The sequence below is a fragment of the Peromyscus maniculatus genome, chromosome 2 (genome assembly GCF_049852395.1).
Source record: "Peromyscus maniculatus bairdii isolate BWxNUB_F1_BW_parent chromosome 2, HU_Pman_BW_mat_3.1, whole genome shotgun sequence".
NCBI classification, from domain to species: Eukaryota; Metazoa; Chordata; class Mammalia; order Rodentia; family Cricetidae; genus Peromyscus; species Peromyscus maniculatus.
Genome location: NC_134853.1, coordinates 29285778 through 29307501, shown reverse-complemented (window position 1 = coordinate 29307501; position 21724 = coordinate 29285778). Strand labels below are relative to the sequence as shown.

The window sequence follows — 21724 nt, the reverse complement described above, 5'->3', positions numbered from 1 at the left end:
TAATATGTCATTGTATTCATAATAACACTTGATATATTTTGGTCTATAATTTTTTTTTTTAACTTAAGGACTCTGGGCTAACTTTAAGTAACATTAGAAAAAATTCTGTATTAAGTTAAGTACCTTTATGTCCTTCATTTTCTGCTTTTCAAAATTGTCAATAGTTTCCTCCAAATGACGACTTGTTCGGGTGGCATCAATCGTGGCTCTCTGTAATTCAGTTTCTGCCTAAAAGGGAATCCCCCAACAAAAGGAAAGATTCCAATCAGAATCCATGTCATTGAATCTTTTGGCAAAAGGTACCATTTCAGTGTTGGCTTTTTCTGGCATAAAGTATAAACAGATCAAATTTACCTTTTACCACATACAATGAAAGAACTATATTAAATGATATATGCACTAGAGAACTTTAAGTTTGCTAAATGACATTCGGTCTCAAAACAAAAATCCCGTCTTGAAAGCTGGTTTCTCTGGTGCCCTGGGGATCACCGTTTTCTACTACTCCCCTCCAGTCCAGTCTGTGCCACTTATCAGCCTCTCCTTCATTTAATCCTCGCTCCTTCACCCCTCACCCCCAGAGACAAGACTTGGCTTTGGTTGGTATTTTCAATGCTTTCATATTGTATCTGTAAAATAACGATGATCGCACAAGACTATTTTATATATTAAATGAACTAAATAAATCTTTGTGAAGGACTAAGAGCACACAGTAAAAAGACCTATAGCTATAACAATTTCCACTACACAGAATCAAATTTTTTATCACAATATACAAGTGCTTGAGGCTAGTGACACTCAAGTATCTTATCACTATTTACTTGTAAGAGTTCCCCAAATGCATTAGATACATAATTTTTGTGACAGAGTCTCCCTATATAGCCTGGGCTATCCTAGGATTCTCTAAGCAGGCTGATCATGAACTCACATTCTTCTGTGTCTGCCTCTTCACTGCGGTGATTACAGGTATATGTCACCATTATCTATATCTGTATCTATATCTATATAGTTTTGGAATATATATAACATGGTCTATGCTGGCTGTAAGCTTATTAACTGGTGGAAGATAACTTTGAACTTCTGATCCTACTTCTACCTTCCAAGTAATGGGATTACAGGCATGTACTATCAAGCTAAGCTCAATCAGATCAATCAGATTCTTACAAGCTAACAAAAGTGCATTGTTTTGGTTTGGCTTATGGATAAATACATATATCAAGTTTTAATGTGTTGCTTTATACATGGTGACATACACCCCAGACTGTCAAGATCCATGTTGTAAAACCAGTTATCATGGTTACTATCTAAATATTGCTATTTACTTGTGAATTGCAGCTACAGAGATTTTCAAAAAATTGTTTCCTAAGTTACCCTAGTTGCATATCAAGAATTCAGGTACACACTGCAGCAATATATACTGTTAAGTGCAGAAAATTCCAATTTAATCATGTTATTTCTCTTTAAGCATCTCTTCCTTTAGGACAATAGTTGCCTCCACACATTAAATGTTAAGCAGTACCAACAATTAAAAAGATATACCTCAATTTTAAGATTAAATTATTCATAATAAAGTTTTGTGCATTATACTAAAATTATATTTTCTCTAAAGTGAACTGTATAAAAATTGGCATTTGTCATCAAAGTTTTGAGATGTAATATTCTGACATTTAGCTATTGCTTTCTTTTAAAAGAATCTGTAAATTAAAACAAGTAAAAGGCTTTACTCTCAGGATCCATTTCTCGACACACCATTTTATTGCCCACCTGCGACTGAAAATTTTCATAAAGGAAAAAATACATTTCAAAGAGAATCGAACATTTGTAAATATACTTATATACCTTTATAGTACTGCTCTTACAATTAGTGTAAGTATACAACTTTAAGATACTACGCATTTAAAGGTATATCAACTTTTATCTGAATTTGTTTATATTTACCATATAAAGCATAGTTTTTAAAAGCAAAGACTTTCAACTTAACCCTAACTAGTATTAAAAACTATAAAAGCTATTTAATTTTTTTTCTGTACACTTCTGGGCTTCTTTTAAAAACAGAAAGTTCAAATGTAGAGCCCCTTTGGAGAGCTGTTCTGAAAACAGTTGCTGTCAGTTACTTGATGTCTGATCATTCTTTTCCGAGACGATTCAAGATGACTCCTAATGATTATTATATTATATAGATAGGCAGTTTTTTGACTTTTATTGTGTGATCTTGTCTTTGCCTTTCTCATTTCCTGATATTTAAGTTTAAAAATTGGGAAGGAATCTCTGTAGACTGTCTAAAGGAAAGCATGGGGAAGTAGAAGCCACAGCTGGGTCTTTATATTCCAGCTTCTAGGAATTTCAATCCATTTCTAAAGTCTGAAATCCTCTTCCTGAGCACAGAACTCAACCAGAGTCATTCTTTAGCAAAGAAAAATGTACATTTGTGATAATTATTATATTCACTGAAAATTGCTGAGAATTCTACAATGAACCAATCTTGCGTATGTTAAGGTACAGTTCCATGAACAGTTATCAGTATAGCCAGTAGAGTTGGTCAAAACTTTCAGACTGTCACAGACTGTTCAGAAGTCATCTGGTGCCTCAGGGTGGAGAGGTGGATCTTAGGATTATAGTCACCAAAAGAAGGGACTCCATTCTGTTTCCATATTGAACTTCAGCATACTTCTGAGTAAATAGCTCAGTTGTAAGGGTCTACCCTGTAAAAATACTATAATGCTCTTCACCTTATATTTTTATTTTTACATTGAATATCTTTACATGCACACTGTCATTTAGGTTCTGGTTTCAGGTTGTCAGAATCCTTCTGCAGATCTATTTAGAGAGCAGAACAATTCACCTGTAACTCACTTAGGTTGCTTTCCCCATCTTTTTTTAGGTGTGCCATAAGGACACCTCCTTCCTCCACAGCAGCGCTGATACAGCACGTACAGGTCAGCAAAGTTAGACTTAGCAGCATATCCACTTCTGTGCTAAAGATCGTATGAACGCTTATGAGTCAATCAACAGCTATGCAGGATTTCAGGTATTATTTCTACCTGCCTTCAGAGCTCTTTTCCCTAAGAACAAAACAAATGTTGCTTCCTGACTTAATTCTCAAACACCGGTGATTCCCTAACCTCTGGCAGAGTGGTCGGGCGTGGATTTGTAGCAGTCTCAGGTTTGTCCAGCTTGTTTCAAACAGACTCTAATTGGAAATCTTAAGCTGCAATAAATGTCCAACAAATGTTCTGCACCAGCCCAACTGAACTGCCCCTCTGCTTTTTCTTGTTTAAAGCAGAAGGTTGTCCAGAGGAAGACGGGCCAGACAACCAGTAGAGCCCCAGATCACTGCGTGGGGGACTGCCTTCAGCAATACAGGTGTTCTCCAACCCCCAGTGCCCACAGAGCCACTCCTTAAGTGGAGTCTGGCTGGGCTGGCAGTATCAACCTTGAGTAGGAAGGAGACACAGGTAAGGTAGAATGGGGAGGGGCCACAGGGAGATGTTAGTGCTAGCACTGTATGTTTCTGTTGTTCAGGGAGTAATTTGTTTTCTAGAAGCTCCCTTTTACAGCAAACACTCCTATTTAGATACTATAGTGTCTTGCTATGACCGTAACTATACTCAAATCTCCCAAAGGTTTGACTGAAAGTTATAGCTATGGTTTCATGTATTTTTTTTTTTTTTAATTTGATGAAGGCCATTGTGGGAATTTTTCCTCCTTCCTTAGAAGTACAGCAGATAGGGCATTGAGACATTAGCATTTACTTTTTAATTTACTCTGAAAACATCTACATTTCTGAGTGGATTTGGGCATAGTCTATCTGAAAAATGAGAAGGATTGGATCAGGAAGAATAACTACTTTACATCTGGCTACTTTTTATTGTAAGGGTTCCTAAGTGGGTTTCTTTTTTGCCACTGACAGGAGAATTCTCCACACACTTAGAACTAGAGATATATAATTTCCATATACATTTACTTTTGTACTGCATACCTTATAAAACTATTTTTTTTTTTTAACATCAAAATCCAAAGGATACAATCACATGTCGATCGGATGGGTTTCGTTGGCGAGTCCTTTCTAACTGAGATAACTGTTTGGCTTCTCGATTTCTTGCTGTTAATGTTGCTTTGAGATCATCCTGAAAATAAGCATTTTTGTTAATAAAACTTTCTAACTTAAAAAATAAAACACTCTATGTTAAAAATGAAAGAATGCTTCTTGTTTGATCTAGGCACTGTGAGTACAGGAGTTATGAGTACTGTACAATGTGTGTGTGTATGCACACGAGAGCATGTATTTCATTGATATTTTCTCAAAATAAGATACAATATAAGTAGAAAATGAACCACACAAATTCATGACTACAAATAATTTTGGTTGTGGTGATGCTTAAAAGAGCACATGTATTCATGAAATCCAAACATTGAAAAAATAAGTATTTTATTGTGTGTAAATTTTACTCCAATTTGATTTTAAAAACAGTTTGTCAGATTTTAAAAATACAAGTCACCTGCTTTAAAACAAAAATATATAAATTCATTACATATTTTAAAAATTTTCCATAATAATGATTTTTACTGCTAGAGTAGAATATTAGTATACTTAGCAAATTTGGTAAATATGCTTTATTATTTTTAAAGATTCAAATTTTTTTCAAAGTATGTAAAAACAATAGCTCATGTTATTTTTGTATTTGTTATGAAAAAGAAAAAAAAAACCATACCTTGTCATACTACCAAATGGATTAAAAAATGGATTTACTTACCCGTTTCATTTTTACAATGGTTCCATAAGCTTTCAACGGTTCAACTACTTTGGCTTCAAGCCTTTCAACCTATTGAAAATTATATAAAATATAACTGAAAAGAAACATAGAAATATCAAAATTTAAATACTGAAATAAAATCTATCCTGTTTAATCTGAAATAAATACTATAGACATTAATACTTTTGGAATTTTAAGTTAAGATGATACTCTATGACAACTTTATAAAAGGATAATCATCTGGATATTACTAATATTCATTAAAAACGTAAACCATACAGCAACAGCCGCAGCCTGACAGGAATGTGCCTGGCACTTCTAAATGCTCATCCTTGAACAAGCATAGCATTCACCTTACAGCTGTAGTTCCCAGGAAGTTTGAAGACATCTATAGTTTTAGGACAGTTACCATTTTCATGTGTTTAAGTAGATATTGTCAGGAATTACAGATATTGTCTCCTAATTCCTATAACCCAATTTTTCAGAAAAACTGAATCTGAAAGATACAGTGTTACTAAGAACATTTAAGGAAACACAACTCTCAAAAGCAAACAGCTTGGGGATTATTGTATTAGCTGCATTTCTTTAGACAGACATTTATAAGTTATAGGAGCCTAGAGAACAAGGTAAGTGAGCTTGGTGTTACTCATCGGCCAAACTGTACACCTGGTCTTTTTATCTAGAATTAAACACTTTCTCATATTCATTTACATTTTTATCAAAAATAATAGCAATTCTCTTACTAGCACTAGTAAAAGGAATGGGAGAAGGATCTTTTCTACAAATACATATACAAGAAAATTATGGGGCACTGAAACTTTGTCAGGGTGGGTAATCAGATTACAGCTACTGCTTAAAACAAACATTTTTTACAGCAAATAAAATGCTTTTTAAAAGGATACATTTTTACCTAATCAATGCATTTTCATTTCATACCTAATCAATGAAATTTTGTTTCATATGTATTCTTTAGTTTCTGGAAATGGATGTTTCATTTTAAAAGATTTTAGGAAAATGTAAAAAGTAGATTCTCATTAACATTTAAATATTCAGAATTCTGAAATCAGAGTTACGAATATTCAGGACAGTTTAATGTATCCCATTTCTGATAACACACACTATGTGGATTAGCCAAAGCTGTCCTAACAGCTTCTGTTTCTTTCCCTTGCCTACCTTTGTCCTGTTCATTAGCACCTCCATCATTTGGTAAGCAGGAAACAGAGCACAGCAAATGCAAATCAATTCACTTTGCTATTTGATAAGTAGCATAAAAAATTTCTAGAAAGGGAAATTATTGGTGAAATAGGACTTTAGGATTATCTGTGACTAAAAACTACTTTTGAAACATTGAATCACCAATTACCATGTATAACTGAGCATTGCTTGTTATAGAAGAAATGTATGCCAAGAACTCAACATTTTCCTTACAGTATCCTGGAGTGATTAGTACTCAAAAAGGAATAATGATGATAAGTTCAAAATTTTTTGGTAACTGAAATTTGTTTTAGGCTTTAAACATGAAAAAGAACAATGACACTTGTTACAAAAGTAAAAAAGCAATGGAGTTTAAACTTGGCGACGTTTGTGAGTAAACTAGTATTTAAAAGAAGTATGTGAAAGGGCTTACGAGGTATCAAAGTAAGAAGACTGGGGTTTTGCTGTTGTTGTTTTAAGAAAGAGCCCACAAGAGCAAGGCTCTGGTCGGTCCCTCAAACCAACCACACAGCCAACTCTCAGATGTATCCCTTGGTTTTGCTTCTGTGTTATAAACCACAGCTTTCCGATTGGTCAACTTTCAAATCATGAGAATATCAGCAACATGTTGCCCATTTACAGCATTCTCGTCTCTTGGCATTCTATAAAACGCACTTGATGCACACGGGACACACATGCGATTTCCTTCCCTATGAGCGCTATATTTGCCACCTTTTCTGAACCTGTAACCAAAATTGGCAAATGAATAGGGAAATTCAAGACTTCAAACACACCTTAGGTTTAGTTCGAAAGCTGTCAGGTCATAGAAAGATTCCCTATAGTGGACTCACGTGGTCCACAGGAAATGCATTATCAAGTGTGCATTCGCCTCTGTTAAGATACGTTACAATGAAAACGTCTCCAGAATTCCTTTACATTACTTCTTGGACTTATAATAATGACACCATGACCGCACTTCATACCTCTGCTTGGCGGTAATCTTGAAGTTTGGCAAACTCATCGGCAAAGTTTTTCAGACCCTGCTTTAAATTTGGGGTCTCGGTAGAGGCATACACGTTGATTTCATTAACCAGGAGGTCGGCTTTGTCTCGCAGCCTGGCCGTTTTCCGTACATAAGCAGCAAAGATTTGGCAAAGCTCTCCAAAATGCTTCTCCACATTTGTGACAGCATCCTGCAGTTGTTTTGTTTGAGCATCTCTAGAAAAAGGAGACACTGTTCTTAAAACATTAAGATGGTGCCCCGTCAATTTTATATGCAAACACCCGGAGGCCCAACCTTCCCAACTCTCCCGGAGGCCCGCCCTTCTCTAGAACCCGACTCAGTTCTTGGACAGTGCAGGCCCGGGGTTAGGCCCCGGCCATGCCCGCCGTGAAGGGGAGGCAGAGGCGAGCCGTGGCCCGGGCACCAGCGGCCTCCCGGGCTCTGTACCTCGGCGGGGCCGGGCCAAGCTCAGGAGGATGGGTCGGCCGGGAGACTCTCTCGGCCCGGTACTCGCTGCAGCCCGGAGGAGGACGGGCTGCAGAGCGCCGCGGGGACCCTGCGGCCTCCTCACGCCCCGGCCGGCTTCCGATCCCTGGGCCCGGCTCCCCTCGCCCACCCGGCCCTCTCCCTTGGGCGGCCTGGAGGACGAGGCCCCGGGCGGTTACCGGTCTTCCAGGTTGCGCCTCCACATCTTGCCTTGCGCGCCGCCGGGGACCCGGGGTGGGAGCCCAACGAGCGCGGCTCCGGGGCGCCAGGGCGCGCGGGAGCCGGAGCCGCCGCCACTTCTACCGAGAGGCGAGAGCGCGCTGTGCGCGCCGCCGCGCCTGGCCGGCGTTTCCGTGGCAACGCGGCGGGCGCCCCTGCGGTCAAGGGCAGGGCAAGGGAGACCAGAGGGCATTGGGCAGAGGGACCACCAAGCATCCTCCTTCGGTGCTGCTCTGGAGCCCTCCCGGCCCCTGGAAGTACAGGGGAAAAGAACCCACCAGTAACCGGAAGGGGGACGTGAAAGTAAAGGTGAATGGGGTCCGGGCTCTGCTTCTGGATGTGAGGACTTAATGCCATGCTTGTCCCCCTGCTTCTCTGCTGAACGCGACAGTGTGGGCTCTTGGAAGCTGCCTTTGTGAAAGAGCAGCTTTATTAGTTAGATTTCTATTGCTGTGATAAGACCATGACGGAAAACAAGTTGAGAAGGAAAGGGTTTCTTTGGCTGACATATTCCAAGCCACAGCTCATTGAGGAATTCAGGGCCTGAACCTGGAGGCAGGGACTGAAGCAGAGGCCATGGAGGAACACTGCTTGCTGGCTTCTCCACTTGACTTTCTTATATACCCCAGGATGACCTGCGAAGAGGTGGCACTGTCCACAAGGGCTGCGCCCTTCCACATCAACCATCAATCAAGAAAACCGCCTTACAAGTTTGCCTACAGGCCAATCTAATGGAGGCATTTTCTGAATAACTCTAGCTTGTGTCAAAAACACAAAACAAAACAAACAAAAAAGCCAAATGGAATCTAAGTAGCACACTAGTGCTTACTGCCTCATCTTAATTAATTTCCCCCTTGCAGTTTCTACTTTATGAGAAAGATTATGTTAGGGCTGCTCCCGTGCTTGACTAGTATACTCCTGAGTTTGTGTCCTCTCCTTGAAGCAGGGGAAATGTAATTTTTTTGCCTTGTACTCATCAGTGCCTTCTACAACTCTGTGAAGGGTTATTTTGCACAAATGGATGTCCTATTCTTGTATAACTTATGCTTTAAATTCCCCTAGAGTGAGAAATCCATGGAGTCTGCATAAAGGGCAACACATTTATTAGTGATAAAAGTCATCACAGCATGGGAGAGTTATCGTGGGGTCCTGGAAAGCCGAGCTATGATCCATGTTGTTCTTCCGCCTGGTCCATCTCAGCATCCGAAAACCACAAGGAGAGAGAGCGATGCCTACTGCATCCCAGGTCTTAAGGGTCCAGGAGGCCATGCCCCTGGGACATGTATTTCAAGATCCTAGGCAGGTGGAGCAGTTACCTACTGCCTCTCCGGGGCGGTGCTTCAAGGTCATAGACAGAACAGCTACCCCCTGCATCCCTCTATTCTTTCATATTGTAACTTGTGTTTCAGAGCCTCTTGTTACTACTTCTGTTTTAGTGACCCCTGCTCTCTCATGTTGCACATGCCTCCTTTCTCCTTTGTACTTATGCAGAAGCCAGCTGCCCAGTGCCCATAGTCTCAGAATAGAGCTCTAACCAAAGGTTAGAAGAGTCTTTGCTCGGATAGAGCTCACAGCCTTGGGGGACAGATAAAGCTAGCCAAATGTCTTAGGATTTCCATTGCTGTGGAGAGACACCATGACCACAACAACTCTCATAAACAAAACATTTAATGGGGTGGCTGACAGTTTCAGAGGTTTAGTTCATTATCATCATGGTGGGACATGGCAGAATGCAGGCAGGCATGGTACTAGAGCTGAGAGTCCTACATCTTGATCTGCAGGCAACAGGAAGTGAACTGAGACACTGGGAGTGGCTTGAGCATATATGAGACCTCAAAGCCCACCTCCACAGTGACACACTTCTTCCAACAAGGCCACACCTACTTCAACAAAGCCATGCCTCCTAATAGTGCCACCCCCTGTGAGCTTATGAGGGCCAATTACATTCAAACCACCACACCAAACCATCAAACACACAAAAATGCAACCCGGAAATGTGCTACTGTGCCAGCTTTAGTTGCATAACAAGTTATAAAACTGAGTGGCTTACAAAAACGTATTAGATGGTTCAGGAATGGGATGGATAGTAGTTCTTTGGTTCTGTTCAGCTGGACTCTTTCCTACCTTTCTCTCCAGGTGGTGAGTCTGCTAGTAGTGTGTAATCTCATTAAATGCTGTGGTTTGGATGTGGTTTGAGTGTGCCCTCCAGTAGCACATGATGTGAAGGCTTGGTTTGCTCCTTAATGTGTGGTGAGAGATGTAGACATTTGAGATGAGGAGCCTAGGGGGATAATGTTGGGCCATGGAGACTACCACTCTTGGAAGGGATTAAAGTGGTTTTTTTGGTCCATTATTATTAGTTATTGTTAATTTTTTTTTGTTATTGTTGTTTTGTTTTTTCTTTTTTACTCTTTGGTTCTTTGCTCCTTGGGGGGCCCACCATCCAGCTCCCAAATAAATACATGGAGGTTTATTCATTCTTATGAATGCCTGGCTTTAGCTTGGCTTGTTTCTAGCCAACTTCTCTTAACTTAAATTGTCCATCTACCTTTTGCCTCTGGGCTTTTATCTTTCTCTATTCTGTATAACTTTCTTTACTTCTTACTCTGTGGCTTGCTGTGTAGCTGGCTCCTGGTGTTCTCCTCCTTCTCTTGTTTCTTGATCCTCTCTTCCCAGATTTCTCCTTCTATTTATTCTCTCTGCCTGCCAGCCCTGCCTATCCTTTATCCTGCCTAGCTATTGGCTGTTCATCTATTAGACCAATCAGGTGTTTCAGGCAGGCAAAGCAACATAGCTTCACAGAGTTAAACAAATGCAACATAAAATAATAAATACATTTTTGTATCATTAAACAAATATTCCACAGCATAAATAAATGTAACACATCATAAAATAATATTCCATAACATTTGGTTGTCTGGAGAGGGTTGTGAAACAGAGTCTGGCCCCATCTGGATGTGATCTTTTCCATCCACACATGCGGCTGCCATTATGACCAAATCTGCTAAGTGGAGTCTTTTAGAGCAGAACCACTAACACCACGCCCTTGAATATCCGGAATTGTGAACCAAATAAACCTTTATTTGTGTACATTTGCCAGCCTCAGGTATTTTTTTAAACAAGGCTGATTTATTTATTTATTGTGTTTATGTGTATGCATGTGTCTCTCTTGAGTTTATATGCACCGTGTGTGTGCAGGAAGGTCAGAGAGGGCATGGGTTTCCTTGGAACCAGAGTTTCAGGCTACTGGGAGCCACCATGTAAATTCTGGGATTGAAATCAAATCCTCTGTAAGAGCATTGCTCCAGCCCCGTAGCCTCAGGTATTTTACAACAGCAAAGTAGACAAATGCAGGTGGTCTAACTAGCATGTCATGCTGCAGGAGCCTGTCAGCAGAGGCATCATGGTTTTTATTTTCCAGCAGGTTAGCCTCTTTCTAAAGCAACAAGCAATGTAGTAGTATTTGCTCCACCCGTCATCTTGGGCTATCCAGCCCGGTAGAGGCGGTGCTTCTTGCTGGCATAGGTGACTTCTTGACTTCTTGCCTGCACATGTCCTCCTGAAAGGAAAGAAGGAGGGGCCACACTGCCCTTGGTGTGATCAGACACAGGGCGCACATTCACTCCCGGGCAGAACAGAGGACGATTTCAGCTGTTTACTCAGTTCTGTATTTGTGAGTGCATTTCCCCAATTTATGTCTTAATAAATCCCAACTGCCCACTACACAGACTCATGTAACTGATCTTAACTGTTGGAGCCCATTAGGTTTCCTAGTGGCTGTACCCAGCAGGACTGTATAAGAGGTTGATTGGACCATGGGTCGGGGTACCAGGTGACTGTAACTAGCAAGGGGGAGGTCTTTTGCTCCACCCCTTGGCATTATTATAAATAGACCTTTGGAATAAAGTTCTGGGCCTGTGGATAAGGATCCAGGCTCACCCAAGTCTATCTTGTGTTTTCTGTTTCTCTCTTCTCTATTTCTAACTAAGTCTCTTATTCCTCATTCCTCAAGAGTTCCTGGGGTAAATAAGTGTGGGGGCTGGTCTCCACACTTAACACAGCAAGACATGGCAAGCCCCACTGTACACATGCCTTTAAAGTGTCTGCATTTGTCATATATGCCTCTACACTATTGGTTGATGTAGGTCAGATGGTCCAGACCAGAGTGGCACACTAATTATCAGGGACCTGGGTAGTGGCTGCTTCTGTTTGCCAACCTATGTGTCTAAGTTAGGGTTTCTATTGCTGTAAAGAGACACCATGACAACAGCAACTCTTATAAAAAAACAGTTAACTGTGGTGGCTGGCTTATAGTTCACAAGTTCAGTGCATTGTCATCATGGTGGGACATGGTGGTGTGAAGGCTGACGTGGTGCTGGAGAAGGAGCTGAGAGTTCTGAATCTTGCAGGCAACAGGAAGTGAACTGTCTCACTGGGCGTGGCTTGAGCATATATGAGACCTCTAAACCTGCCTCCACAGTGACACACTTCCTCCAAAAGACCACACCTACTTCAACAGTCCACATCCTCCCTTTGGGGGCTGTTGTCTTTCAAACCACCACACCATGTATCGAGTGGATCTACCCACATGGCACCAAGAGAGCATGTACTTAAAGCAGAGCTTTGGTTTGACCTACTTGAAGAACTTCACCGAAAATGAGCCTGAACTAAGACTCAAGGAATGAGAAGGTGAAAAGGGGGTTAAAATTTGGCCAATGAGAGGGACAGGGTAGGCAAATTGTCTCCTCCTTCTCACGGCAGTTCTTATCTCTCTCCAGAACTGCAAATCTCAGAAAATTACACCATCTTTCAAGCAACAGGTCAGGTAAAAAACCTAGGAGTTACCGTTTCTTTTCTCTACCCACACTGGCCATTTTCATATGTCTCACCTTCAAAAGCGTATTGTGATTCACTTCTTCACTTCTTATGTATAGCCTTTTAAATTCACCCTTATCACCACCTCCCATCATCATTTACCATCCTCCTCAAGACCACTGCTATGCTGAAGTAAGCTAAGTGCATGCACATCAGATCATGACAACTTTTTCAAGCTTCCACTGTCCTTGTGAAATTTGAAATCCTCGTTCTCTAAAGGCTGTGTCTCATTCGTGCCACCCACGTACCTTCCCTCGCCTACCTGCAGCGTTCTGCTGAATCGTCTTTCTGTTCCTGGCAACACCAAACTTACTTCAGAGTGGGTTTTGTGTGTGTTGTTCCTTCTGCCGGGACGTTCCTTCTCCAGGTCTTGACTGGGATTTCCCATGCTTAGAATATATAGAATTATGCTAAAAAAAAAAAAAGTACCTGCAGCGGGAGGCTTTCTTTTTTTCTGATTACCAAGTTGCCATGATATCTCCCATGCTGTTTCCCTTGAAGTACATACTGCTCACTGAAATGAACCTGTTTATATGCTATTTTGATCTTTTATTAGTATACTCTCCATGAAACTATCTTCTATTATATTCTATTAGTTTTCATTGTATTGCTACTACTGCTACCCTGCATGTCTTCCCTGGAAGGCTGGGCTCATGGTTCATATGGTTCACAGTTGGGTAAGACCTTTGATGCTTTTATCCTTGAGGTGCCTGCTCAGTGCCCTCTGGGGCTAGGAAAGCTAACTGGCACAGAGGAAGCCTCCAGCTCAGTTCCACCTTGATTTCTATCTATTGTGCAGCTAACTTCTGCAATAAGGTCTTATCATCTAGTTGTGGGGGAAACCAAGAGGTGTAGCATGAATCTTAAAAGTTCTTATTAATAAAATCAAACCTGAGCCAGGTACTGGGGTGAACATTGGAAGATCAGAGAGCCAGAACAAGCCACAGCTACATCACCTTGCCGGATCCTCAGCTGGTCTTGTTTCCTCAGACTGGAGGCCTCTGAGTCCTCATCCAGAATGGGTCTCAGCTGAATTGTGCTGCTCAAAACCTAAAAGCTTAACCAGCCAAATGCTTAGCCAGCCAAATGCTTAACCAGCCAAATGCTTAACCAGCCAAATGCTTCTAGTTCCTGGTCCTCACGCCTTATATATCTTTCTGCCTTCTACCATCACTCCCTGGGATTAAAGGTTTGCTTTCTGGGATTAAAGGCGTGAGTCACCATGCCTGGCTGTATCCTTGAACACATGGATTTCTGCCTCTGGAATGCTAGGATTAAAGGCGTGTGCCTATCCTAAGTATCTAGTGGCTTTTCTGTTCTCTGACCCCAGAGAAGTTTATTAGGGTACACAATATTTTGGGGGGAACACAATACCACCACAAAGAGGAATGGCAAAACCCCATATGATTTTTGGTATTATCTCTGGAATCTTATTGACCAATGACTCATAACAAAGTATCCTACCCTGGCACTGAGTTTTTGCTACAAGCCACAGGAATATGAAGTAGGGATTCAGCTGTATATGGTAAAGCTATACCTGGAAGAATCAAGGAATTCTTCCAGAGAAACCCAAATCTCAAGGAGTATTTGGTGTCATTTGGCTTTTAATATATCAGCTGTTTCCTGCTATGAATTTCATGTGTGCTCATAACTTTCCCAAGAACTTTTAACAGTGTATTTATCTGAAATACCTCTCAAACTCCTAGGCCAAAATGGCAGACAGAATAAACCTTTCAGACCAACTGCTGATCTGAATTAAGGTAAACACCCTTATGGAGACACTGCCTCGCATACCTGTGTTTCTTGTGCAGTGATGCTCAGACCCTCCTTCCTCTCACAGCCCAAGTGCATTCCAGAACAATTGACTCAGAACAAAAGGATTTTTGCACACCAGGTGCAATGTAGCCATGAGGCAGGTGTCCTAGCTTGGAGCAGAGTTGCCCCGCCTGACCAGGAAGCGGCAGGGCAGAGTTTTTTGGAGATTGTAGATGGATTTGGTCAGGTCAGGAGGGTAGGAGAGGAAGGAATGAAAATCGATGGAGGAACGGAGGACGAAGATGAGATTGAGAGCAAAAGAACTTAGGACTAGGACAATGAGAGGAGAGGAAGAGAAGGGACAGAGAGGAGTTGAGTGTGAGAACAGAACTGAAGCTATAGAATTTTGTCTTAGAGGAATAAAGTGGATGGGCGAAAGAGCATGGTGTCCATAGATTCCTTTCCCTCGGATTATTCTCACTGTTAGTGGTGTCTCTTCTGGGTCCCTGGGAAGGAAACTAAAGAGGCTGGACCTCAATAATTTCTGATAAGTTTTTTTCTTTAATCATCTTTGTCATCTAGAAGCAGCCATTACCCAGCCCTACAGTGTGTCTCTCTACAAGATAGTACTCTCTGCATGGCTTGTTCTAGAAAGGGATATAGGGACTCCCTCTAGGGGGAAGTTTTGTACATAAACTTAATTACTCCAATACTACCTGCCAAGGAGAAAGACTGATACTGGATATTTTTCACGATGAGTTTTAAAAAGAAATGACCTGAAATTGATTTTCTTCTCAGAACAGTGGGTAGGAGATGTGCTTAGGTAACTAGGTACAAGGGTTTTGATAAGCTCTCATTTTTGTGACAAGGAATTCAGTTCTGATGTCAGCTTGCTCACACACATTGGCATGTGTCTGAATCTCCTGGAATGAATGTTAAAATGCACATTCTCAAGCCCTAGAATTTATGACTAAAGAGGTCTGTGGTGAGTCCAGGAATGTGCATAATAACGAGTTTTTTTTCCCTTAGGGTGGCTCTGGTTCTTCTTGTGTAAGAAACAAGGTTGGGTGTGAGGGTGATCTAGGTTTCTGTCATTCATTGATCCAAGGTTGATTCAGTTGATCTGCCGGGGCAGGCAGGTGGTCCATTCCTCTCTCACTTGTCTCTTTGGTCCCTCCTCAAGACCTTCCTGACACAGGAGAGAAGAAGATTGCTTTTTGGTCAAGGCTATATGAGTAGTTGTACTCTTACTAGAACCTCCACACAAGCTCCCAGGGACCATGCTTTTGGAACAGTGGACAGTCTTGCATTTTCAGAGCTTAGCCATGGGATTGTTGTGAAGACTAATAGAAACATTCATTGTTAAGTGCTTACTGTGATATCTGCTACAGTAAGCACTCTACATAGTTAGCTCCTACTACTATCATATTTATCAATGGAAAAAGAGGCCAGAGGCCATGAATTTGATAGAGAGCAAGGTACAAGGCACGTGGGGTGGGGGGTGGGGATAAAGTACATGGGAGGGCTGGAGGGAGAAAAGTGAAAGGGGGAGAGTGATGTAATCATATTTTGATTAAAAATAAAAACACATACATGGTTCTGAGTTCCATTCTCAGCAACACAATAAACAAACAAATAACTGTTAAAAACTATTAGCATTTTAAAAATTCTAAGTATAAGCTAGAACTTTTAAATAATATTATGGAGTTTATTATGGTGTTCTTTGAGTTATATTGGCAATTTTACTTATCACCGAGGCCTTTGTGCCTAATAGTGTAAGCACTATTAGCAGTTGCTATCATTCTTCCATTTGTATATTAATCTTTGGAATATTCATTAAAAGTACACGTATGGTGCATGACAAAAAGAAGTAAGAACCAATTGAAGATCTCTCAGTGGTTATATTGGAGAGTATGAACAAGAAAATAAAGTAGTTATGGATTATAACCCAAAGCAAAAGATGAATATCTCTGAATCCATGTCGAGATAAAACAACACTTGAATGACTACGTAAGTATTGAGATAAGTGGAGAAACTAGAAATTGTCTGTGCATAAGAACTCCATAGGATGTATATAGACATACTGTATTCAAGCAGGCTGAGTAAAACTGGCCCTCCTTATGGACAGACAGAACCAGTATGGTACATGAAAAAGGAAGAGAGGTGCTCTATAGTGGAGAAGCATGACAAACTGCATGACAAACTGCCTCAACCAGGGGTCCAGTGTCAATACTGACAGAGAAAGGAGGTGCTATGAGTATGTAACGCATAAACATTTATACATAGCATTATATATAACACATATAACATGATGAAAATGGGACAAGAGAGATGGCTCAGCAGTCAAGAGCACTGGCTGCTCTTCCACAGGACATGGGTTTGATTCCCAGCACCCACATGGCAACTCACTACTGTCTGTAACCGCATTCCCAGTGTATCTGATGCCTTCTTCTTGCCTCCATGTGCACCAGCTATACACACAGTGCACAGACACACATGTAGGCAAGACACTTATACACATTTAAAATACATAAAACCCACAGTGGAAAAAGTATTACACACTTTTGTTGTGGTCTTTGACTTCCAAGCTGATAATCCCACTGTAATCATGAGAAAAACATCAAATGAATCCCAGCAGAGGGATATTTTACAGCATCACTGACTGAGTAGTACTTCTCAACAACTTTCAAGGTCATCAAAAACTGAGAGGATCTAAACTGAAACATGAGATAAGAGAAGGACATGAAATTGTGGATGAATCCTGGAATAGAAAATGCACATTAAGAAGCAGATGTGAAAAAAGGCATGGAACAAAGCAAAGCCCTTTGAGTTTTAGAAGTAAACTGCCACATCACAGGCTCGTTAGAAGTCTCATCACTGCTAAGAGACATTTAAAAAATGTCTACTATTACGCTACTATTACAGTTTTTCCCTTTCCTCCCTTCCTTCTCTGTCCCCTCTCCCAAGAAGGAAGGTAGGTAAAACTTATCCCCAACCCTGCCACAAATGTGTGCACATACAGTGAGCAGAGAGGCAATCTTATAAAAACAGGATGTGTGTGTGTGTGTGTGTGTGTGTGTGTGTGTGTGTGTGTGTGTGTTATGGTCACAGGAAAACCTCCGGTATTGGTCCTCACCTTCTACTTTGTTTGGAGCAGGTTTCTCTGTTGTTAGCCGTTGTGTCCTCCAGGCTAGCTGGCCCAGTCGCTAAGGAGGATTTCCCTGTCCTCACCTCACTCACTGTGGGAAGGCTGGGATTACAACACCCAGTCTTGTGGGAACCCTGAGGATCCAGACTCCACTCCTCACCCTTGCACAGCAAGTGATTATCCACAGGGCTGTCTTTCCTGCTGTTAATAATCCAAAGACCTAGATAAGATGAACTCCTCCCTTTCCTCGATTGATATGTGCACCACCCTGACCACTACTTCTTACAGTCTCAACAGTCAATCTGTTTTAAAAGTGCTACATCTCATGCTGGGCTATGGTAGAGCACACCTTTAATCCTAGCACTCAGAGGCAGAGGAAGGCAGATCTCTGAGTATGAGGTCAGCCTGGTCTACAGAGTGAGTTCTAGGATAGCCAGGGCTAAACTGAGAAACCCTGTCTTGAAAAACCAGAAAAAAAGTTGTATGTCTCCTTCCCATGTGTGTTTTAAAACATTTCTGCCTCATGTATGTAACACAAATTGCTAAATGGTCTTATTAATAGAAAACCCAGAGCCAGATATTGGGGTGAAAGCTAAAAGATCAGAGTAACAGAACAAGCCACAGTCAACCTCACCATACCAACTCGTCAGCCTCCAGAGCAAGACTTCCTGTTTATTCATGCCTTATATACCTTTCTGTGCCCTGCAGATTAAAGGCATGTGCTACCACTGCCTGGCTCTGTTTCAAGTGTGGCCTTGAACTCACAGAGATCCAGACGGATCAGATCTCTGCCTCCCAAGTGATAGGATTAAGGGTGTGTGCCACCACTGTCCTGCCTCTATGTTTAGTGGCTGGCTCTGTCCTCTGATCCCCAGATAAGTTTATTAGGGTACACAATATATTGGGGTACACAATATATCACTACACATGCATGCATTTATGTCTCCTGTTGGTAAATGGCCAGTGAGACCAGATACTCAGCTTAAAAATATTTTTTATTTAGGTTTATTTATTGTTATTTTATGTTTCTGGTATTTTGCTTACATGGATGTCTATGCACCACCTGCATATCTGCTACCCATAGGGTCCAGAAGCTGCCAGATCCCCTGGAACTGGGATTACAGTGGGTTGTGAGTCACTGTGTGTGTGATGGGAATGGGAGTGGGGTCCTCTGGAAGAGGAGCCAGTGTTAACCACTGAGCCGTCTCTCCAGCCTGGGCATAGCTTTGTGAAAACAGAGTATCATGGGTGAAAGCTTGATTCAATCGTAACTCTTTTTGCCTTCATACTTTTGACCTAAAGACTAAAATTCTAAAATGATTTGTTTGACATAATGTGTTGCTTGTACTGGGGAAGTTTCATGTGGTTTACAGACAGGGATAGCCTAAAGATTTCTTCAGACTCTAATGAACACCCTGCTTCTAGATGCCTGTCATGGAGTTAGGAGTTCTTTCATTTGTCAGACTGTGTCTAGATCTGTATTCTGGAAGGAAATCACATATTCAAATACTTCTCAGAAACATTCTTCTCAATGTAGATGTAATAGTATCAGACAAAAAGATTCATTATTCAGAATGTAGTCCCAATTATCTTCTTTAAAATTCTTTTTTATTACTAAGGAAGTTATAACACTTTTGACAAAAATGAAAAATAAAAATGGAAAACGCCAAACACCCTGCAATGGCTCACACTTCTCCCCAGCCCTGGTTGTAAGTACTTGGGTGATGAATAAGCACAGCTTGTATCTCTGTCCTGCTTGTTGGTAGACTGTATCCATGCAGACACCTGCAGAGGCTGTAGAGTTTACCCTGAGAGCCCAGGAACCAGTTGTAGTAAGTTGATATGCTTCTCAGACATGGAGCACTCACTAGAATGTGTGTGTGTGTGTGTGTGTGTGTGTGTGTGTGTGTATGTGTGTGTGAATGTATGTGTATGTGTGTGAATATATTTGTGTGTGAATATATGTGAATATATATATGTGTGTGTGTATGAAATTTTAATTTGCTTCTTTATATTTCAAACAGGTAAGTGCATTTATGTGGTCTGTTTAATGGTATTTGCTTCAGGATTTACTTTTATTTGTTGGAAGGCCCTCCTCTCCTTTTCCTGTGTAACTTTTATAAGGTTTCATTGTATGCGATTCACCTTTTAATGTACCTGTTTGTTCCAAGCTAGGATAACAGTCTTATATTTTTACTCCTAACTGCTCATTTTTCCTTGCACTCTTGATTTAACAATCTGTACGTTTCTTGGAAAACTGTGGCTTCATGAATTTCTTATTGGTCTCAAAGACTCCTCTAAAGCAACTAAAAAGGAGGAGTATATGTTCATAGAAATAGGACCAGGATCTTAAGCATTTCAAAATGGTTGTTTTTTAAATGCCTTTTTTAACTTTTGATTTTTGTTTAGCTGTAGACTTATGTTTACTCGTTCCTCCCTCCCTCCCTCCCTCCCTCCCTCCCTCCCTCCCTCCCTCCCTCCCTCCCTCCCTCCCTCCCTTTCCCTCCCTTCCCTTTGCTTTTTTGACAAGTTCTCTCTAGCTTGTGTTGGACTCAAACTCCCTGTATAGCCGAGGATGAGCTTGAACTTCTGAATCTTCTGCTTTTGCCTCCTGAGTGCTGGGTCATATGTGGCACCACCATGCCTGGTTAATGTGGTGCTGGTGACTGAACCCAGAGCCTCAAGCATGCTTGGTACACACTCCACAACTGAGCTACATCCCTGTCTCTCATCTTATTTTATTTTTGACTAATACATACTTTTAAGTATTTATGGATACAGGATGATGTTTTGATACATGTGTACATTGTATACTGATCAAATTAGTTTATTTAGCATATCCATCCTTTCAAGCATTTACTTGATTTTCTCTAGAGTATCCACGTAGCCTGTATTTTCATGTTGTTTGTAATTACTTTTATAGGAGAGGAGTTTTTAATTGTAGGTCCTAGTATGAATGTGTTTTTATATATAATGTGAGGTATTTGTACCAAATAATTTATTGAATTTTTCATCCCCTTTCCTTTCTAGTAATTTCCCTCTGTTCTGCTTACTTGGAAATATATTGTTGTTGCTATAGTCACCTTACTATATAGAAAACACCCTGTTCTTCTCCATTGCACAGTTGACTTTAGGAATGCTGACTTTGCTAGGTGTAAAGAGAGTCATTTGCTCACATTTGTATCACAGAAAAGATGTGCAAAGGTGGGCTGTATGGTGCAGAGGTGATCTGTAGAGGCTCCACAAAATGTTACACAAAGAAAACTTCTTTCAGATATTGCAACAGAATTTCAGTTCAGCTACTATACCAGATTTTTGGTGTCTGACAATTTTTGAAAAACTGGCAGAGATAAGAAAAAGGCTATTAAAATAAATGAAGTTGAGAGAGGTTGCAGTGGTGGATATGGGTGGAGTTAGTGTGAGGAGCAGGGTTGTGTGAGCATGATCAGAGCATGGTCAAAATACACTGTAAGCATGTATGCAATTCACAGAAAAATAAAAATATTATAGTTTGTTTTTTTAAGATTTCCTATAAAGGTCTATGCCCCTTAAGGGCTTAAAAAAATGTCTCAAGGAGCTGGGCGTTGGTGGCGCACGCCTTTAATCCCAGCACTTGGGAGGCAGAGCCAGGCGGATCTCTGTGAGTTCGAGGCCAGCCTGGGCTACCAAGTGAGCTCCAGGAAAGGCGCAAAGCTACACAGAGAAACCCTGTCTCGAAAAACCAAAAAAAAAAAAAAATGTCTCAAGGAACAACTGGCTTACATGTCCTCAGTCAAATGTTGACTCTGTGGCTACACCAAATTTCAGAGGAAGCTAGAGTCTGTGATCTAATAGAGGACTTGAATTATCAGGATAAAATTGGGGTTCTATTAACAAATAGGGGCATGTGGCTCTGGAATGGATGACAGCATTCTCCAATACTCCTACCAATGTGCAGAGTCCTTGGTAGGCTTTATGTCCCATGGACTTCTCTGTTGTATAGGGATTTTTGTATTTACTTGGAGTTCTTTTCCAGGAGTTTTTAGAGATCACCTAAGTGTTGCATTGTTTTTCTTGAGATGATATGAATAAACACCTCTTCAACTAGACAGAGCCCAATGGCAGATCAAAGAAATGATTCTATCCAAGTTCAGCTTGATGAAACAATGAATTTATTGTTCTCACTTACCAGAGTGTGGGTGAGCATTGTGGCTATTCTTGGTTTTCAAATTGACTGCATCTAGAATTAACCAAAATCCCAAGATTGAGGGACATACCTCTGAGGTATTTTTGATTAATTTTAAGAGGAAAGAT

The 21724-nt window shown here is 40.9% G+C and overlaps 1 protein-coding gene across 3 annotated transcripts in view; it reads right to left on the bottom strand.

Moving 5' to 3' along the window:
* Cibar1 (CBY1 interacting BAR domain containing 1) overlaps positions 1–13047 on the bottom strand; it is a 31296-nt gene extending 18249 nt beyond the window's left edge. Inside the window, exons 1-7 of one of the 3 annotated variants that reach the window (XM_076563880.1) lie at positions 7614–13047; positions 6929–7163; positions 5925–5945; positions 4752–4820; positions 4023–4124; positions 1747–1767; positions 124–228 (exon numbers count right to left, since the gene is read on the bottom strand). In XM_076563880.1, the coding sequence (XP_076419995.1) occupies positions 124–228; positions 1747–1767; positions 4023–4124; positions 4752–4820; positions 5925–5945; positions 6929–7163; positions 7614–7846 (786 nt within the window). In that variant the 5' untranslated portion in view covers positions 7847–13047. The remainder of the gene's footprint in view (positions 1–123; positions 229–1746; positions 1768–4022; positions 4125–4751; positions 4821–5924; positions 5946–6928; positions 7164–7613) is intronic. The other 2 variants (XM_076563881.1, XM_076563882.1) reach the window with 2 other exon arrangements.
* Between the last annotated feature and the right edge of the window lie 8677 nt (positions 13048–21724).